Below are 20730 nucleotides of genomic sequence, written 5' to 3' on the forward strand. Positions count from 1 at the left end.
ACGACGATGCACGTATATTAACCTTATGTTTAATCACTCAGTAGATGCATATTTAAAATTTTATATTTAAACACTTGAAAACTCACTTATCTAGATAATGCGATATTTTAAAACCATCATAAACTTCTCAAATCTCATATTGTTGATATTCGTATAATTATGTATCTTCGATACGCAGGGACGAAATTAGAAAATTTATTTTGAGATTTTAAATTGAAAAAAATTATGTGAGGTGAAAAATACACCCTACAATACACTTTTTCAAACTAAATTAAAAAAATATCCTCCATGAGTATTAACATTGAAAATAATATTTCGAATGGGGTCTATTTGAGTAAAAACGTCCTGCTATTATCGTTTGGAAAACGCGACAAGATTCTCTCCTCTTTATATATCTCCCAAAGCCAGAATTTGATTTGTTTTGTTTCGCTTCACCGATCGAAATTTCCATTTCACAAATCTCTCAAAAGATTTCAACTTCGACAAACGGAAGAGCAGCGCGTGTAATCTGGTTGTTGTTCTAGTTTTGTTTTTGCAACGTTTCGCTTAAAACCCTAGAGTTCTATCGGGAGGCGAAGGAGGGAGGGAACGAAGATGTCTTTCGATCTGATGCTGAAGCCGACATGCAGCGGCTGCGGGTCTTCCCAAGATTTGTACGGCAGCAACTGCAAGCACATGACCCTGTGCGTCTCTTGTGGCAAAACCATGGCCGAGAACCAAGGCAAATGCTTCGAATGTGGCGCCATTGTCACACGCTTGATTCGAGTTCATTTTCCAATCCCACATCTCTTTACTCTATTGATGTTCCGATAATGGTTTTATAGTGACTGGGTCAATTCTTAAACGTGATTTTTTGGATTTATGTTGATGGAATTTTAGGAATACAATGTTAGAGCAAGTCCTGCCACCGAGAAGACCTACTTTATTGGTAGGTTCATGACTGGGTTGCCCAATTTTTCAAAGAAGAAAAATGCTGAGAATAGATGGTCTATGCAAAAAGATGGATTACAAGGACGCCAACTTACCGATGCTATGCGGGTATTAGATTTATCCTTTTTCAGCTGTTGCTGGCATGCTCCCTAGCGTTCACTTTAAAACGGGATAGCTAAATTATTTAGTGCCTGCATACTCCAATTCTTTAAAAGCACAAAAAGGTTGAGAACATCGGTGAGTGTGTGTTTAAAGAAAGTTTTATGGAATTCTGTTTGGATTTAAGAGGCAGACCCATAATTTTTTAATGTTGACAACTTGGCGTGTATTATAATTGTTGTAAAAATTGGAGCAAAATGTAGACTGAAGCATTATTTTGCTGTGTTACCCAACCAAACTTGAAAATTAGAAAGAATATAGCAAGTAAATATTTTTCATATTCGGAGGAGGAAAGCTTTTCCTTTTACTTGGATTGGTTTAATGGTGACTATACTTTGGTGCTGACTCTCATTATTGTCGGCTCGTATTTTTTTAGGAGAAATATAAGAACAAGCCTTGGTTATTGGAGGATGAAACAGGTCAGGCTCAGTATCAAGGTCAACGTGAAGGTTCACAGTCTGCAACTTATTACCTGCTTATGATGCAAGGAAAGGAATTTGTAGCTATTCCAGCTGGTTCTTGGTAGGAGTGATCTATTCTATTGTTTGTTTTGACTGATCATCACTGTTTCCACCACTCATTGCACTGCCGTGTTCTGTTATTTGTAGTAAAAATATCAGTATATTTGAATATTGTTAGATAGATGCTTTTTCTGAAAATTGTGGTACTCTTTGACAGGTACAATTTTAACAAGGTTGCACAATATAAACAACTTACACTGGAAGAAGCGGAAGAAAAAATGAAGAACAGGAGGAAGACTGCAGATGGATATGAGAGATGGATGATGAAAGCTGCAAATAATGGTGCTGCTGCATTTGGTGAAGTGGAAAAGATTGATGAAAAAGAGAGTACTGCTGGTGGGGGGAAGGGACGCAAAAAGTCTGCTGGTGAGGAGGAGGAAGGCCATGTATCAGATAAAGGAGAAGAGGACGAAGAAGAGGAAGCAGCCAGGAAGAATAGGCTTGGACTCAACAAAAAAAGTGGTGATGATGATGAAGAAGGTCCAAGGGGAGGTGATCTTGATATGGATGATGACGATATTGAGAAGGGTGAGTTTTTATAATGTTTTATCTTAGTTGGTATCTATTTCTTCTTTGTTATCATTTTGCTTTATAGGGTATTTGGTTTGTTATCATAATGTTGGTATCTTCGGAATGTGGTTTTCCCTCAAATGCATATTTGTACTGTCAGGTTTAAGGCTTTGCTTTATGTACTTTATGGATGGGGTTCATCTGAACATATTTTCTTCCCAAAATATAATTTAAATAACATTACTGTCTGAAGGTATATGCTAATGCTTTTCTTGATGTTGCGCAAATGCATGCACATAAAAACACATCTAACACTGAAGGTCTCTAGATTGTCCCTTTTTACTAGAATTGGTGTTTCACTTGTGATTTATTAACATGCATTTTGTTTAGGTGATGATTGGGAGCATGAAGAAATATTCACTGATGATGATGAAGCTGTTGGTAATGATCCTGAGGAAAGGGATTTGGCTCCTGAAGTTCCTGCTCCTCCGGAAATCAAGGAGGTATTTTTGTCACGTTTACATACTTGCAAGCTAAGAATAGCATTGTGTTTTTAGGATATTGTTTGTCTAATAGAAGAATAGTTTTAAACCTCATAAGTTCACTAAGATAATAAACTTAACTTTAGACCCTAGCAACATTTTAGTTTGTACTGGATGGGACATCGTTCCACCTAATTTTTATTAAAAATTTTCTCCATTCAAAAACTGCTGCATAGATCTTTTTCGTAACAGTGGGTTAACAGGAGTGCAGTATTTTAATAATCAGAAGTAATTGAGAGACCATCTTATAGAAACCTAAAAGAAGCTCCTTTTTGCAGAAGAATGCAATAAAGATAAATATAAATTTCCAGTTTCTAGAAATTGTATAATATAAATTTTATTACAATTTTCTAGGCTTGAGAGTTAGCTTATCTTTGGTGATCGACTGATCTTACTTTCACGAGTTTTCTGCAAATAAGAATCATTTGGATTGTTTAGTGCTGTATCCAGAGAAAAGTTCTGCTACTATCTAGTTGCATTTGCGTCTTCCCACCAAAACAATTTCTTCTATTGACGGGGTGGTATTTTGTCTTTTATCAGACGACACCATGACTAGATTTTGACCTCTGAATACTGGGTAAACTTTTGTATGTTTTCTTGCAGGATGAAGATGAGGAGGATGAAGAGCAGGAAGGAGGAGGACTGAGTAAGTCTGGGAAAGAGTTGAAGAAACTATTAGGCAAAGCTAGCGGGCTTAACGAATCAGATGCAGAAGATGATGATGACGACGACGACGACGATGATGATGATGTAAGCTTCTAGGATACCTAATAAGCTTATTGTAATACATTTCCACCTAACAAAAGCTAACAAGATTTATTGATCTTGCCTTTATTTTATATCATCATTCTGCTTGATCATTTTCTGTAGTTATCATATATGTGTGATATCCTCTTTGGTAAGACAGAACTAACTAGTCTCCGCTTGACTTTACATGAATCTTCTGTGGTATCTATTCCAATTATGCTTATGCCGAGATTTTTTAATTGTTTTTCAGGTGGAAGATACGAACTTTAATCCTGTACCAGCTCCTAAACAGAAGGATGCACCTAAAGAAGAATCTGCTAACAGTCCAGTGAAACCTGCACCTGCAGCTTCTGCTCGGGGAACCCCAGCTGCATCAAAGTCATCAAAGGGAAAGAGAAAAGCCAGTGGTGATGATACAAAAGGATCTAATGGTACCCCTGTGAAGAAGGTTAAATCAGAACCTGTATGTTACCAAAGCTCCTAATCTTGCCTTTGCACATGTTGATATTTTTAAGAAAAATGTTTTAATTGTCAGTTTATTGTGAACTTTATTGAGGAGCAGGACTCGAAAGCTTCTGTGAAAGAGGAGAATAGAACTGCTTCCAAAGGCAGTGTTCCTTCCAAAGGTACATCATCTTCTGCGAAAGCTGGATCAACATCAGCTGCCGGTGGATCATCTTCAAAAGCAGGTTCAGCATCAGCTGCTGGACCTGTAACTGAAGAAGAAATCAGAGCGGTGTTATTACAAAAGGCACCTGTAACAACATCCGATCTTGTGGCTAAATTTAAAGCTAGGCTAAAAACTCCGGAGGTATATCTATTGCTGTGTTTTCGGAATCTATTGTCACCCGATCTTTTAAGTTTTAATATATTCAGTTATAATAGGCATTAGAAATGAAACAGTTTTAGCATCATAGAAACAGTTTTAGCATTATAGAAAGGGGTCTTGCATAACCAAGAAGGCAAGATAAACCCATTGGATAAACAGATCAATCTAGAAAACAGCTCGAGATATATGTAGTTCGTTTTACGCATTCGTTACTTAAGTAGATAAATCTCTTTGATGCAGGACAAGAAGGCTTTTGCAGACATTCTCCGGCGAATTTCTAAGATACAAAAGACGAACGGGCCGAATAACTATGTCGTGTTGAGAGAAAAGTAATCGTTCAATTGCCATGTTTAAACGTTGTGCCGAAATAAATTTTTTCTTATGCTTTGTACTTCAATTAAGAGGGAAAAACGTATCTACCTCTTTCTGGAATTGGATTTTTGCAAGTGGCAAAGATAGCCAGAAACAAGAGGTGATAAAGAAGGGTATCTGGTCTATCGTCTTTGTAAGCAAAGCTTCTTTCTGTGTGAAATTTAAGTCTGGTACCTGGAGACATTGTATACCTACATGGATTTTGCTGGAGTTTTCCATTTTCGAATGGCTAAACAATCCTACACAGCTCTAAGTCTCAAGCTACATTCTGTCCTGTTATTTTCAACATTCATAATAGATTATTTTGGGGTAAATTATTAATTTTGATCTGTTTTAGTATCTAAACTTTTAATTTTTGCATAACTATACTGAAATTTTAGTTTTTGTTTCATTTTAGTACTATTCGTTAAAAATTTTAATTTTTGTTTAATTTTTAGTATCAAAGTTCAAAATTTAACGTTAAATTTTGAACAAATTGAAAGATTAGGTATCAAAAATAGATTAAAATTGATAGTTTAGATACAAAATGTGTATACTAAAATGAAATGAAAATTAAATGTATTTTAAAAAAAATTAGAAATTTATATACTAAAATAGATCAAAATTGATAGTTTAATTCTAAATACGAAATTTGCCCTAGATTTTTAATGTTTGCTTAATGTTTATAAACATAAATTCTTAACATGCGAATATGAATTGAAATCATCGACAACCCACATCATTTAATCATCGAAGCTGTTAGATTGGTTTGAAATAAAATTTATCTTATTCATTTGATTTTATGTAACATTTGATACAATTATTTCAACTTGGTACTTGGATATTTTTTGTTTAATTTGATACCTGAACATTATATTTTATTTTAATTTAATAGTTTGTCTTTTCGTTTAATTTGATATTTAAACTAGTACTTGAACATTTTTATTTAATTTGGTACAATTCGATACTCTTAACGTTACATTTTATTTGTTGGATCTCTCCTTATTGGAGAGGTTCTAGAAAATTCTAGAGCTTTCTGGAGAAGTGTAGAATTTTCTAGAACATTCCAAAGAACTCTAGAGAAGTGTAAAACTCTCTCGAAGCTTATGGAAGAGTGTAGAATCCTCTGGAATATTCTGGAGATGTATGGAACCTTATGGAAGAGTATGGAAGAATATGGAATGAAATGGAAGAGTGTAGAGCTTCCTAGAGTGTGTAGAGCATTCAAGATAATTAATATTCACCCTTTGATGTAAGTAATCTCCACCATTCATTGTAGAGGTAGAATAATATAAATAGGGGTCAGAGACTTCATTCCTAACAATAACAAATTCATAGCATGACTGCATGAACATAGTTTGGTCAAATTAAGCTTTGCCTCTGAACTTTTGGGGTTATATACTTAAAAGGTCCCTGTTTTCTTGAAGTTAGACAATTTAGTCCCTCCCATAGTTTTGATTATGTCCCAGATATTACTTTCATTGATTTAGAAAAATAACAAGGTCTAATATTAGTTTTAATCCTAAAAAAATATTTAAATTTTTATTGTTATTTAAGTGGTAAGCGGTTTAAATTGTTTAATCATGTCTCGAGTTTGAATCTTTATGTATGTACAAAATTCTCGTTGGGAGATTCACCCACTAAAATTAAGTGTAAGACACGGGTCAATTTGAATTAGTTGAAGCGAAACCTTAGAATCGAGAGAACAACCGAAAAAATATTTACAAAATTTTATAATATGATTTTGATAATAACAATTAATAATATTATTAATTTAAACATATTTATAATAAATATAAAAATATCAACAAAACGTTAATAAAATAAAGTCCTAGTTAATAGCGGATTTCGGACTCCTACTTAAAGTTTGAACAATCCTCTCTATACATTAGAAATACCTCATCAACCCTTCAAAATCTAAATTCATATTCATCTGTCAGATAGAAAACCTTTCTCTTTTTTTTGGCCGATCTTCATAATTTGAAACCATGAAGAAACTCTATTGTAGAGGCACCGTTCAACCATCTCCATCGATCACCGCCGATCAACTGTGTTTCCCTCTACCAACCATCACAACCCTTGCCACTGCACTTTCCCTGGAGGAAAAACAAGTCTTCGCCTATTTCATCTCTCCTTCAATCAGCGATTTCGTCAGCAACTTCTCATTCCACCGTAAGAACAAAACCCTAAAAATACAAGTTAAAAGAAGCAGCGACCGCGATCATCCCCACTTATCACATGCGATTGTTTTAGGTGCTATGAGTTACTGGGTCAAGTGGGATTCACCGCCCAACCGGCAGCTGATACACGAGATTATTGATGTTTTTGAAGACATGGTGGCTCTAAGCAAGAAGATCGAGAGCAAGAGGAAATGTGGTTCTGCTAATAATACGGTTGAACCGAGCAACGGTTGAGACACAGTTTATCCATCTCCATCCACCATCGCCGATCAACTGTGTTTCCTTCCGGCAACCATCGTAAACCTTGCCTTGCCACTTTCCCCGGATGAAAAACAAGTCTTGGCCTATCTCATGTCTCACTCCATAAACAAATTTGGCAACTTATCAAGCCTACGTAAGAACGACACCCCAAAAATACAAGCTAAAAGAAGCAGTGACAGCGACAGCCGTCATCCCCCGCTTTTCACCTGCTATTGTCTCAGCTGCTATATGAGTTACTGGGCCAAGTGGGACTCATCGCCCAACCGACAGATGATAAATGACATTCTCAATGCTTTTGAAGACGAGGTGGCTCAAAGCAAGAAGACCAAGAGCAAGAAAGAGAGGAAGAGGAAGAAGAAAGATGGTTCTTCTGATGATAGGTTTGTTGGTTTGAAGGAACCCAAGGAAGATTCTGGTGAGTTGCATCATTTGAACCGAGCAACGGAGGCGGCGACGGTGGTTGTGGAGATGGTGGTGGACAAGAGACTGAGAAAGGGCCCGTAAGGAGGTTGGTGTACATCATCGGAAAAATGATTTGGAACATTTTGAGGCAATGGATGTAGGCGAGAATCGAGGGAAAGAGGTGAAGCTTAAGGGATTTTCCATGCAATACACAAAGTGGAAAGTTTTTTATCTTAAAATTATCATGTTTTTGTATCTTCTTTGAAGCAAATCCTTTAATTAAACATTCTATCATTTTCAATGTAGTTTTCTTTATTCCACAAGTTTATTATATTTTAACTTTGATATTGAATTCAATTTTTTATTTATAATATTAATGTTATGCAGAGTTTCAAATTTATAACTCGAATGATATATATATCATAAATATATAATAAATATTAAGGAATTGAGTTGTTTAATTTTTTATTTAAATTCAATTACAAATATTATTTATAATATTTTATATGATAAATATATATATATATATATATTTTGAGATTTGAGAGGTGATCGTAATCCACACAAAAGAAAAGGACACATTCATTATTAAGGGATATTATTTACACAAACGCCGCTAAAGTACTATTTTTTTTGACAAAACGCTACTATAGTCGAAACCTATTGCGGTGTTTTTATACAAACGCCGCTAAAGTACTACTCTTTTGCGGTGTTTGTTGGAAAAGCGCTACTATAGTCGAAACCTATGGCGGACTTTTAATACAAACGCTGCTAAAGTACTACTCTCTTACGTTTTTTTGAATAAAAACGCCATTAAAGTTACTATTTTGTGGCGTTTGGAATATAAACGCCGATATATGTTTAAATTTAGTGGTGTTTGCTCTCAAAACGCCGTTGTAGAACATTTTTGCTTGTAGTGTCATTTCGCATCCCAACTCCACTCTCCTTGCAAATTTCCACCCAAAATTCTCTATTTTCTCTCTTTCTTTAATAGAATTATCATGTGAATACCGTTAAAAATTCGAGACGACGTTTGTTTGATTTATTAAGCAGTTTATCAAATATAATACAAATGATTCCATGTACTGATATTGAGCCACTGAAAAAACTAAAGCAATTCGAATTCCAAACCTATCATCACTTGCTTTCACTTGATCAAAATAAACAACAACATATCTGCATCAAAATAAAAGTTGAGGGATTAAATTTCAAATACACGAAGAGTATAGGGACTTGTTCTGAAATTGCAAAGCTAATTTTACCTTAGACTTTGATCCCCATGGAGTTGGGCATTTACTGTGATGCCGATCCGAGTCATTCATGGTTTTAACTTCTTGAGCCACGGTTGTAGAATTGGAAGCTGGGGGTGCATGCTTCTGCTCTTTCACTTTGTTAAATATCACAGTGAACCCTGCACCCGATGTGGGATCTGCTTCATCCCATTCTCCAAATTTTGGAACTGATGCCGTTCTATGATGCTGTTCACGACAGAGTTTGTTCATTCAACAGATTTTCGATTCCCCTTTCAATTTTTCAATTTTTTATATATCTTTATATATTTTATATCGATAATATATTTTTATCTTTCTTAAAATTTTATATCGAAAAATGAGATAAACTTTACAGCTATAGCATAGTAATAATTATTGATATTTCTCATATCTTCCTTCGAACAAAGTTTTTTGGGCTCCTTTTTTATAGTTTAATCATCTACGGTAATACTAATAACCTCATTGTGAACTTTTTGGGACCCTTGATATTCCGGGGCCCTATTCCGTCGCGCACATTGCGCATGCCTAGCCCCACCTCTGTTTCAGAATGTAAGTGATCTGCTGATTATGTTTTAATGTTGGAATACTTACTTTGTATTCATAGTTCCTCTGTGATTGTCCTGAGACAGCTGCAGAGAAGCTACCTTCCCCGGACGGACCGATCTTTGGTCCCGAGCTTGTACGTCGATGATGATTTGAATGTGTAAGCGTACGAACCGATCCGGAGCTGTTTTCTTCGACGGATTCCGGTCCCTTCTTCCTTTGCCTTCTTGCATTCTTTTTATGTTCAGACTTACTAGACTCGACAGCATGCTGGCAATCCTGGTTGATTTCCAGGCCTCTTCTCATGTACATGAACGCCTCCGGATTCTCCTCAGGGTCGTTCGGGTTCATTATTTTGCCGGCATTCGGACGGTGCTTGTCGACCGAATCAGACTTACGAGTTGCTTTCATGAAGGCCTTCGGATTCTCCTCGGGGTCATTCGGGTTCATTATTTTGCCATCTTTCTCTTTTCGAGCATTTTCGAAGTATGCCGTGTACGATAGATCGTCGTTGTCCCAGTCACCGAATTTCGGAACATGCGAGCCCTGTTAACAAGCATAAAAATCAAGTGTTCAAACATGAATCAACATCGAAAATACATGTTTTGTAATGATAAATTAAGCCATTTTTCAGACAATGATCTTTCCATATGAACTCACCAGCTGTGCTTCAGGCATGTCTTCTTGTTCCTTGGGGAAAGACATGTCCTTCATATGATCTCAAATGGTCATAATAACGATTTAGTTTAGGGTTTAACTCACTGCCTCTCCAATAAATAAAAGTAAACATCTTCAACTGTACAAGCTAAAGATTGTAACTTGCAACCTTTTCAACTGTATATCTTTACAACTTATAGACAAGATGAGAAAAACATGAATCCAATAAAATCATGAAAGTTAGATTATTTATGGTATAGGGTTAACTCCCCCATACATCCTTATTCTATGGTCCGGATTTTAAATTGGTCTCTAAACTTTGAAAACGTTCAAAATTCTCCATCGAAGTATTAATATCGTATCAATTAAGTACTTTCGCTAATCTAGTAATTGGACGTTAAGCGCCGACTCAGGTATGACACTTAACAAATGTAAAACATGTTTAGAAAAACTTAGTTGATGTGATTATGGGTGTTCAAATGGTTAATTCGGTTAACTGATCGAATCAAATTATCTAAATTTCATTAACCGGATTTTTTTTCATTTGAACCGTTAAGCAAACCGAATTTAAAAAAAAATTAACCGAACCGAACTAAATTTGATTAATTGGTCGATTAACTGGATTAACCAAAATTTATAAATAATATATTATATATTAAATATTTAATATTTTTAGTTTATTTGGTTAATTCAGTTGATTAATTTGGTTCAAACCAAAGTTTAAACACCCCTAAAGCTAAATAATATATATATATATATATATATATATATATATATTAAATATTTAATAATTTCGGTTAATTCAGTTAATTTACCAAATTTGGACCGAATTAACCCAAAACGAAGTTTGAAAAAAAAACCATTAACCGTTAACCGACCGAAATTTCGGTTCAGTCAGTTAATTCGGTTTTAACCAAATTCTGAACACCCCTAGATGCGATATTTATACTTTGAGGAGTCAATTAAAATATTTTTGAAGCTTAAAGACCAATGTATAATCTTGATAATAGTTAATAACATTCGGTGCGATTAAACCTACAATATCTCCCCATGCTAATTATGAAATGTGAATATTATCCCAATACTTTCCAAAAATTATGGTCTAAATACAATTACATCCCCAATATTAGACTCTCTGCTTTAATTTCTAAAGATGGGATTGTCGTACTATTTTTTAAAAATTAAAACAATAATCAAATTAGATAACACTACTAAACTTCATCTTTAAATACAAACCTAAAAATCCACAGTTCAACAATTTGAATGTTAATATTCATCTTTGGATCAACAGTTGAAGTTCGTGTGTTTATTATCAACTACTTTTTTTTATATAATATAAGGATCAAATTTTAATAAGTTAAAATAAATGGAGTAATTTTGATAAAAGTAAAGGATGATCTACACCCACACCTAGAGGAGCCTATGCCTTGATGGATGTTGGAAGAGTTGGTTGTTTCTGATAAGCATTTATTAAACAAGCAGGAGACAAAGAAGTAACGAAAATTAGACACATCCAAACATCATTAATTAGAAATCTGCTTCATAAAATCAAGGTTAATTATGAAATAAATAAAAAAATGATTAAATTAATTATATATATATACTTACAGCCATGGATGATGGGAGTAGAGTAGAAGATCGTTGTTTTCAGATTGTTGAGAGAAAACCATTGAAGGAGACGATGAGTTTTGGGTATAAAAAATGGCATTTTTAACGGAAAATTGGTAAGCTTTGACCTTCGGAAACTCCGAGGAGTAAAATGACTTGTCTGATTCAGACAATGATTCGATAGTATCAAAGTAGAGGAGTTATACATTACCACAACCTCAATATACGATTAAAAAAATACGTTATCAGTTGTTATTATTTTTTGAATAAAATCGATAAAAAATTACTTAAAACATTATTATTTTTTACCTAAAACATTAATGTTTTTCAACATTTCCAGTAAAGTGCTCAATAATAACAAAACCAGTAGAAAAAACAATAAAACCGGTAGCGCTTTACCAGATATGTTAACAAAACCGGTAAAGCGCCCAATAATAACAAAACAAGTAGAAATAATAATGTTTTCGATAATTTTTTTACCGACTTTGTTAAAAAAAATAATAACAAAACCGGTAACGCATTTCCTTAATTGTATATTAAGACTGCGGCACGTGAGACTTTCCCATCAAAGTAGTTAACAAAAATATAGAATTTGTGTTTTCAGAATAGTATGGAAGAAAAAATATTTTTTTTGGTTGGATTTTCATTTTCTAAGGTTTCGTATTGACTAATTCAGATCGGTTTTGGTTGTATACTTGACTTTGGTGGGTGAATCTCCCGACGGAGATTTTCTGTATTCACAAGGACTCAAACTCGAGACATGCTTAAACAAAATCAAATTGCTTACCACTTGAACCAACCCCATTGATAAAAATATTATATATATATATATATATATAATATTTTAAATAAATAAATAAACTCATATTATATATAAGTTTCATTTTGTTATTTTCTATCAATTTTGATCTATAAAAGATTTAATCTAATTAATTTAATTTTAAATTTAATTTAATTTAGTTTGATCATAATATTAAATCTAATGTTTTTTTCTTAATATTAACTTGAATTCAAAACAAAATTAATATAGAATTAATCTAAACTGAAAATAATTTTATATATAATAGAACCTAAGATAAAAAATTTATTTTAAAATTTAATATACCTAAATTTAAAATATGTACAAACCAAACAACCTTAGTGTTAAATAAATTATCATTATTCTTTAAGATTTTAACTTTAAACGCTGAAAATATAAAAAAAATATGAACGTTTAATATCAACTAACTTAAAATTATATTTATACCCATTATATATTTTTTTCGTACTTATTTTAAATTAATAATAATAATAATAAGTTAGAATATGATAATCTTTTGATTGACCTGTGTACTTTATTGACTTCAAAAAATTGTGGTTGGCCGGAGGATGGAAGCTACGATGTAATACACGTGGAGCACTACAAGGACATAGGGTAAAGATTATTTATTTTGCTTTTGGCGTGGTCTACGTGGAATTTCCTTTTGGACCGACAAGTCCACACTCTTTTACATTTGTACTGAGACAACTCGGTAGCGTCTTTCTTGGCACATTCTTCAACCCTATTTTAATTGTAGGAGAGATAATCACATAGTGTTGTTAATTTAATTTAGATTTTATAGATATATTTTCAAAATTATAAATAGACAAATAAAATAAATGTATTTTGCGATGTAAAATCATTGTCATTGTCTAGGACTAAAGTGAACAAAATAAATGAACTTAATAAATAGGTTTACATGCCCTTAAAAAATAAGAGAAAATTACACAAATGGTCCCCAACTATAAGATAATGTTTTATTGAGTCATTTGATTGCTAAAAGCTACAAAATAAACCCTCAACTATAGGAAATTACTTTGTTGAGTCCCTCGACTATTAAAAGTTACAAAATAGCCACTCAACTATTCATTATGTTCCAAACTTGTCCTTTCTCGTTAAAAGTTTAACAGTCGTATGAGTTGGACATTAACATGTTGACTGAGATATAATAGTCATTTGATATTATGAGATTAGATGTTATCATATCTCATACAACAGGTTAACGTACAACTCAGATTGTCATCAGAATTTTAACGAAAAATGATGAGTTTGGAACATAATTAATAGTCGGGTGACCATTTTTATATCTTTTAATAGTCGAGGAACTCAACAAAGCAACTTCCTATAGTTGGGGACCACTTTGTAACTTTTAATAGTCAAATGACTAAATAAAACATTGTCCTAAAGTCAGGGGACCATTTGTGTACTTTACCCAAAAAATAATTTTAGGTGCACATGGTCTAAAAAAATAATTGAATCCAAAAAATTGAGAAACGTGACTAAATTGTTTAGCTTCAAAACTAATAGAAGCTTAAAAAACAATTAAACCCTTTTTTGGGTGACCACCTCTCATGTTAAACGTTAATATCTTCGTCCCTGACTGGGAAAAACTAGGATAATTCCATGAGGGGTCAGATTAATTTCTTTTGAAATTATCATGATCTCAAACATATTTAAATAATAAGGACTAAAGTTGAATTTTTAAATTGATAGGATCCTTATAAGTATTTAAACAAAAATATGAAAGGTTAGGTCTTAATTGATGGTTCTCAAAATTAATATATATATATATATATATATATATATATATAATTATGAGAAATTTGAATTTGACATATTAAAAATAGACAATATCATTAAAATTTAATAAAACTATTTATTTTTTAATACATAAAAATAGATGATGTTTAGAATTTGACCCGATGTTTTAAATATGTTTTGTTTCATACCTAAGACAATATTTATTTATTTTTTTATAGGAATTGCATGCCTCGTTAAAAACCTCCTTCATGATTAAATGAGCTTATAGAGAAGCTCCTTAATCAGCGGAAGGAGAAAAAGAGTGCCTTAGGATTTTATTAACCATAGAAAGAACACGATACAACCAGGGAGCCACCCCCAATATAAACAAAAAACCAAAAACAACCACAAACAATCCTACCAGAACCAGCCTAATCCAACAAAGCAATAACAACAGCCTAAAAAATAGGCTGGCCAAACTAAAAACCTAAACGTGGCCCGATAGACTCCCAATCAAACAAAACAACCATAATAAAAGTCAAGGGTGACAGCTGACTAAAACCATATAAGCCAACTTCTAACTCAAAGGCCACGGAGCTTTCACATGATAAGAATACAAAAAAAAAAACACGCCCATAGCCGCCTTTCCACCACATCAACTCGTCTTGTTGGCTAAAGAGCATCCGAACTTCCATCTCCAAACAAAAAGCATGGTGCAGATCACCTGAAACTTCTACTCCTTCCCCCGCCATAGTCTTCTGACAACAGATACACTACTGCACCATTAGATTCGCAACCCAAATCTTTCCCAAAAGGCAAGGAATTGATCGTATCCTTCTGTTGAGACTGCCCCAATGCTGGAAAATCAGATTCATATGTGAATCTGCCATCAATAACAGACACCTCTTCCTCCCAATGCACCTTACTCTGATGGCTCTTGCTTCGGGAACCCCTATACTTTCTTTTAGAAACTGTAAAATTCCCTTGAAAAAATTGTTTAGATCTAAATTTGTTGCCATAACCCACCTTAGGACTCATGAACTGCCTTGCGTTACCCTTTGGATTTATGTATGCGCAATTGTAAGAACAACCCTCATGTATCCCTTCCTCCACCTCCCTTGACTCAACCAACCATCCAACATGGGGAAATCATTAAAATAATCCTTTGAGCCTACAAAAGCACATGCAGTCTCACTATTTTTCCTGAAGGCAACTTCTTTTTCTCTCTCCACGTGAACCAACAGATCCACTTTATCCTTTAGGCTCGCATCTTCCAATTCCCTTGACACTAAGAGACCATCTAGGATGGGAGAATTAATTAAAAAATCCTTACTCTCCACAAAACCACGTGCAGGCAAACAAGTGTCCTTAAAGACATCCACTGCTTCTCTCTCCGCATGCACTAGCAATGTCTCGTGTTCCTCCACTCCCTCCATTTGCGAAAGAACCATCCTCTGACCCACAACGGCACTCCTCGGACCCATCATCAATGCCTCACCTATGTTCCTGTCCTCCACACCCTCACCCGACAGGAGGCTGCCTCTAGCACTAGTCCCCAAACAACAGAAATTTTTTTCTTCATTCTCAGAACACCTCACGGCCGACTGCACCTCCGAAGAGTGCATGGATCTTCCTGCTTCTTCAGAACCCCCCTTCCAGCTCAGGAAACTTAACTGGGGAGACACCAACGAGCTCCCTCACATTGGATAACGGGGATGTGACTGCCTCTTCAAAAGAAGACGACTCTACCCACTTAATAAAAATTCTGCACCATCCTACCAAGCTGTCTTTGAGAGTTGAGAGTTTATTGTTGTCAACAGAACCAACAATGGGAGCCACCGTATGACTAACATCATTCCTTACACTGTTACCCTCAACTGAATAAGGACCAGAGAACTTCTTCCTCCAGAAAATATCACGAGGATGGTATCTCGCCATGAAGACTCTAATTTTGTTACCTTGAATCCAAGATCTATCAACACAGTTGATAGCCTTCCTCGCGTCCTCTAGTCTGGTGAAACGAACAAAACCAAACCTACTTCCTCCCTTGCTTCTTTTATTAGGGATGAAAGAATCCACCACCTCGCCATATTTATCGAAAAATAACCAAAGACCTTTGTAATGAAAACTCTCTGGAATGTTGAAAATGATCACAGTGACACAGTTTTTCCCAATCGAAACTCTCACCTTACTCGCCATCAAGAGAAATGATAAGGAATGAAAACACTAAGTCAGTATTTATCACTCAGACTTATGGCTACACAATAAATGGATCGAAACGATGTTGACAGCTTAAGGACTTAATTAGAACATTTTGAATTTTGGGAGCAATTTAGAATGTCATAGTTCAGGGATGCATGCTATAATTGATCCCATTTTGGACTTCATAAATAAAAGGTCAAATTTTGGTTTTAATCCCTCTATTGTGCTTAGATTTAAGACCTAGTTCCCATACTTTAATTTATCCTTTTATTATCATAACATCCTTTGTTTAAATATTTCACAACATAAACTATTCCTACATGCAATTGATTAAAGATTTTTTTTTAATAATATTAACGATTAATAGTTAAAATCATAGTAGAATGTAATTTATGTATTTCTTTTGATAAAAAAAAGTTTAGATATCTAAAGTAAAAGATTATTTGTTTTTTTCATTTAAGCCATTAATTGATAATATTATAAAAATATAAAGAAAAAATTATATATAGATTAAATCTAAGAGTTTAACAATGACATGTTGAGTTTAGTATGTACTAATGTAATGTAACTTTTTTCCAATAACCTTTGAATTTAATATATTTTTTTTATTTTCAGTCTTTTTGATGATTTGGAGCTATCATATTATCTCGTGTGGAGTAGACTTAAATTTTCATATCATCAAAATGATCAACAATTCAAATTTACCAATTGAGGTGGAGAAAAGAGTTTAAGGACCAAATTGAGATAAATCATAAAGTTGAGAGATTAAAAATTGATTTATCCCATTGAATATAATAGTATGTCTTCCTGTATGTAGTCTGTTGAGCCAAACCAATAGAGAGAGAAATCCCGCCCAACCTGTTCTCTGTTCACCCTCACAAAATCTCTGCTTAAACACACATTCCCTCTTCCCTTCCAATCACTCACACTGCATCATTAAGACATTAGCGATTTTCCTTTGCTTTTCTTTATTCTTACGGACGCAAAAAGCTCACCAGCTAAACCAGAAAAGCAAGAACTAATCGATATTATATATTTTTCGCTCCGTAATCACTTATAAATTCAACTACGCGTTAAAAAAGAGGATTGTTGGAGGTAAACATGGGAGAGAGTTCAATGGGCGGAGCACTTGTCCCCACCGCCACTAAATCTGAACAGCCGCCTCCATCGCCGGTGAGCACCGCGACTTTTCCGCCGCCTCCGCCTACGATTCATCATCTTCCTCCTACGAATCCGGTGCAGCCGTCCTCGGCGGAGGAAGAGGCTTCGGAAATTGATCTGGACAAGGATATGCTATGCCCTATTTGCATGCAGATAATCAAAGACGCTTTCATGACGGCTTGTGGTCATAGCTTTTGTTATATGTGCATTCTGACTCATCTTAGGAATAAGAGCGATTGTCCTTGTTGTTCTCATTATCTCACCAATAACCGTATCTTCCCTAGTTTTCTGCTTAATAAGGTCTGTTTTCCAATATACTCCTCCAGGTAAAAGAGGGACGATGACCAAGAGCTGCATGGAGCACGTTCCCAGATGGAAAGTACCTGGCAGCAAGGAATCGGAGACCAAACTGTGTGGTTGACGTAAGCAGCGCCAAACCTGTTTGCCCAGCTTGGCAAGGTTAAACAAGTGCAGGTCATGAAAACCGAGGCCCCCAGCTCGTTTGGGCAGGCTCATTGTTTCCCACGCAACTAGCGGCCAACCTCTATCCGATCCCCAGTCCACTAATAAAAACGTAGAACGGCTGAGATATCATGGATGATCTACCAGGGAATAAAAAACAGCCCATGACATATGTAGAATTAATATTTACATTTATTCTAAATACGTTGTAAATAATAATTCAAATATTGAAATTCAAATATTATCTGAATCCACAATGTCTCTGTCTATAAAATGTCAAATATAACATCCAACATTTTATGAACTTGATTACTCATTATCATATATATACAATAGTATAATTATTTTTATTTTAATTACAGATAATTGTATATGATGCCCTTAAACTATGATATGATGTCCCTCATATAAGTATAAATTAAACTCAAATTGTCTCGACTCGAAATAATATTATGATTATTTTTTATATTAAAAGATAATTATCTTTTCGTTCTTTCCATGAACGTGCTGTCGAGGCTTTTGGATAAGGTTGCTGCTTGTGGTGTATTTCAATATCACCCTAAGTGTGTCTAATACACTTACCATATATGTGTTTTGCAGATGATTTGCTTGTTTTCACTAAGGGCACCTATGAGTCAATTCTTGGTGTTTGGAGGGTGTTAGAGGTTTTTTGTGGCTTTTCTGGTCTTCACATGAATCCTGCAAAATCATAGATTTTTTCGTTTGGGATGGACGCTTCTACTTTGCGTGAGGTGTTTGATTCGACGGGTATTCGGGCTGGTCGACAGCACCTGGACTTGGAAATGCTTGCTACGACATAGGAGCAAGGCTGGCAGCATTCATGGGTTTCTTGGTCCTTCATGTCTTTCGGTGGGTCAGATTTGGAGGGAGATATGGGTTCGGAAAGAGAAGGTTATTTGGGAGCGTTTGGTGTGGCACCCTACCCATGTTCCCAAACACTCCACTATAACTTGGATGGCGGCTCTTGATCGTTTGCCAACTAAGGATAGGTTGATTGCGTTTGGGCTGCAAGTCGATGACTTGTATGTCATCTATAGGTGTGAGAAGGAGACTCGTGACCACTTATTCTTTCAGTGTGTCTTTTCAAAACAAATATGGGAGGAGATTATACGTTTGCGTCATATGAGGAGGTCGGTCATGACTGGGATTGGGAACTTGCGTGGGCTTCCAAAAAAGCGGGGTAAGTCCCTTTTGTCTGGTGTTAAAATTGGCTTGGAATGGTGCTATCCGACTCAAATAAATATAGATTTTTACTCAAATATCAATCAGGTTCGGTGCATGTGGTAGCCACGAACCCAGTTGAGAACCGCACCACAGAATCCAGGCGGTGCGTAGGGTCCTCGTGCTTTGGTTTGGTGCCTTTATACCACCATTGATTGATATGAGATAATGAGAACTGATTTAGGGCATATTAGGGAGTCTTGTCATGAAACAAAGTTTATCAAAAGCCAATAATGGAATAAACGATAAGTTATAAGGCGACCGCCGATGGAGATTAGAGTTTGAGAATTAAAGTGGCTCTAAAAATAATTTTAAATTTATTTTTTATATGTATTAATAAAGAATTCGATCGAGAAAAGTAAAATTTTGTGCGTAAACAAAATGAAAAAAATATTTTTTTCTTTTACCATACCTTTTTAAAATTAAGATATTCAATGTTAATAACACTCTCTGTGTTTCATTAAATATGTTTATTATTAATATTTTTATTCTATTTCTTTTTAATTTTGATTAATTATTATTTAAATTTTATTATTGATAAAGACGTGAAAAAGTATATTTTAAAAAAATTTAATCAAGTAGTTTTTAATAATATATTTTATTTTATTATTTAAAATGCTCATGGTCAAAATTTAAAAAATTTAACTTTTAAAAAATCAATAAGATATTTTTGATAGAATGGAAGGAATAGTATTTATTTCCCACATGATAAAGACGTTCCTAAAATATAATTAGTTATAAAATGTGTTTTACTATTTAAATTAATTTTAAAATTTAAATAAAATTTAAATAATAAGATATATAATATTTAAAACCCTATTAATTTAAATTTTATAATTGATTTAACTCAATCAAATACTCAAATGATATATTTTTACTCGACAAACTATAAGTAAATCACTTTGCATTTCATATGATTATGTGACTAAAAAAGTGGGTAAATTATACGTTTAGTATCTAAATTATCAGTTTTTATCTATTTTAGTACTTAAATTTTTTATTTTTTAAAATTGAAGTTTAATTTTCGTTTCATTTTAGTACTCATTCAAAATTTAAATTAGGTTTTGAAAAATATTAAAAATTTAGATATTAAAATGGATAAAAATTGATAATTTAGGTACTAATTGCATTAAAATTTTAATTACAATACTAAATAAAACAAAAACTAAACATTTAGTTAATAATAATTTAAGTATTCAATGCACATAGTTTACCCAAAAAAGTTGATTATCTTTCTAAAGATATCTTAGCTTCAATAAATCCAGACTTAGAGAACGCTTTAACTAGTTAATTAATTGACTGATGAGAGCTGGCTCATGATTAGGGATGCGCATGGCTCGGGTTTGAGCTAACCCGATCCGATCCAAAAATTTTACATCCTTTACCTGACTCGACCAGACCTGACCCAAAAAATATATACCCTCCACCCGACATGACTTTTTGAGATAAAATCCGAACCCTACCCGACCCGAGATAATAAAAATATTATTTTTATTCAATAAAAATAGTGATTTAATTGAAAAAATAATATTTAGAGTGATATTATTGTAATTATTCCTAAATATATGAGGTAAAATTATATTTTTTTCGGGTCGGGTTGGGTATTTTTCATC

General features: G+C 34.0%; 2 protein-coding genes across 2 annotated transcripts; one reads left to right on the top strand and one right to left on the bottom strand.

Moving 5' to 3' along the window:
- Window positions 1-424: 424 nt before the first annotated feature.
- On the top strand, window positions 425-4855 carry LOC120204212 (transcription initiation factor IIF subunit alpha-like). Its single transcript, XM_039204331.1, has 9 exons — window positions 425-765; window positions 880-1038; window positions 1466-1611; window positions 1768-2138; window positions 2511-2623; window positions 3266-3412; window positions 3660-3872; window positions 3972-4220; window positions 4479-4855. Exons 1-9 carry the CDS (start codon window positions 595-597, stop codon window positions 4569-4571), a joined length of 1662 nt encoding a protein of 553 aa, XP_039060262.1. The 5' UTR covers window positions 425-594; the 3' UTR covers window positions 4572-4855.
- A 3732-nt stretch (window positions 4856-8587) lies between these two features.
- LOC120204017 (RPM1-interacting protein 4-like) lies at window positions 8588-9985 on the bottom strand. The gene is made up of 5 exons (XM_039204124.1): window positions 9907-9985; window positions 9662-9792; window positions 9295-9562; window positions 8695-8910; window positions 8588-8608 (listed from the first exon to the last, which is right to left on the bottom strand). The coding sequence occupies exons 1-5, from the start codon at window positions 9958-9960 to the stop codon at window positions 8588-8590; spliced, it is 690 nt and encodes a 229-aa protein (XP_039060055.1). The 5' UTR covers window positions 9961-9985.
- Window positions 9986-20730: the final 10745 nt, after the last annotated feature.

Source organism: Hibiscus syriacus, unplaced genomic scaffold (genome assembly GCF_006381635.1).
Source record: "Hibiscus syriacus cultivar Baekdansim isolate YM2019G1 unplaced genomic scaffold, ASM638163v2 tig00010533_pilon, whole genome shotgun sequence".
Classification (NCBI taxonomy): Eukaryota; Viridiplantae; Streptophyta; class Magnoliopsida; order Malvales; family Malvaceae; genus Hibiscus; species Hibiscus syriacus.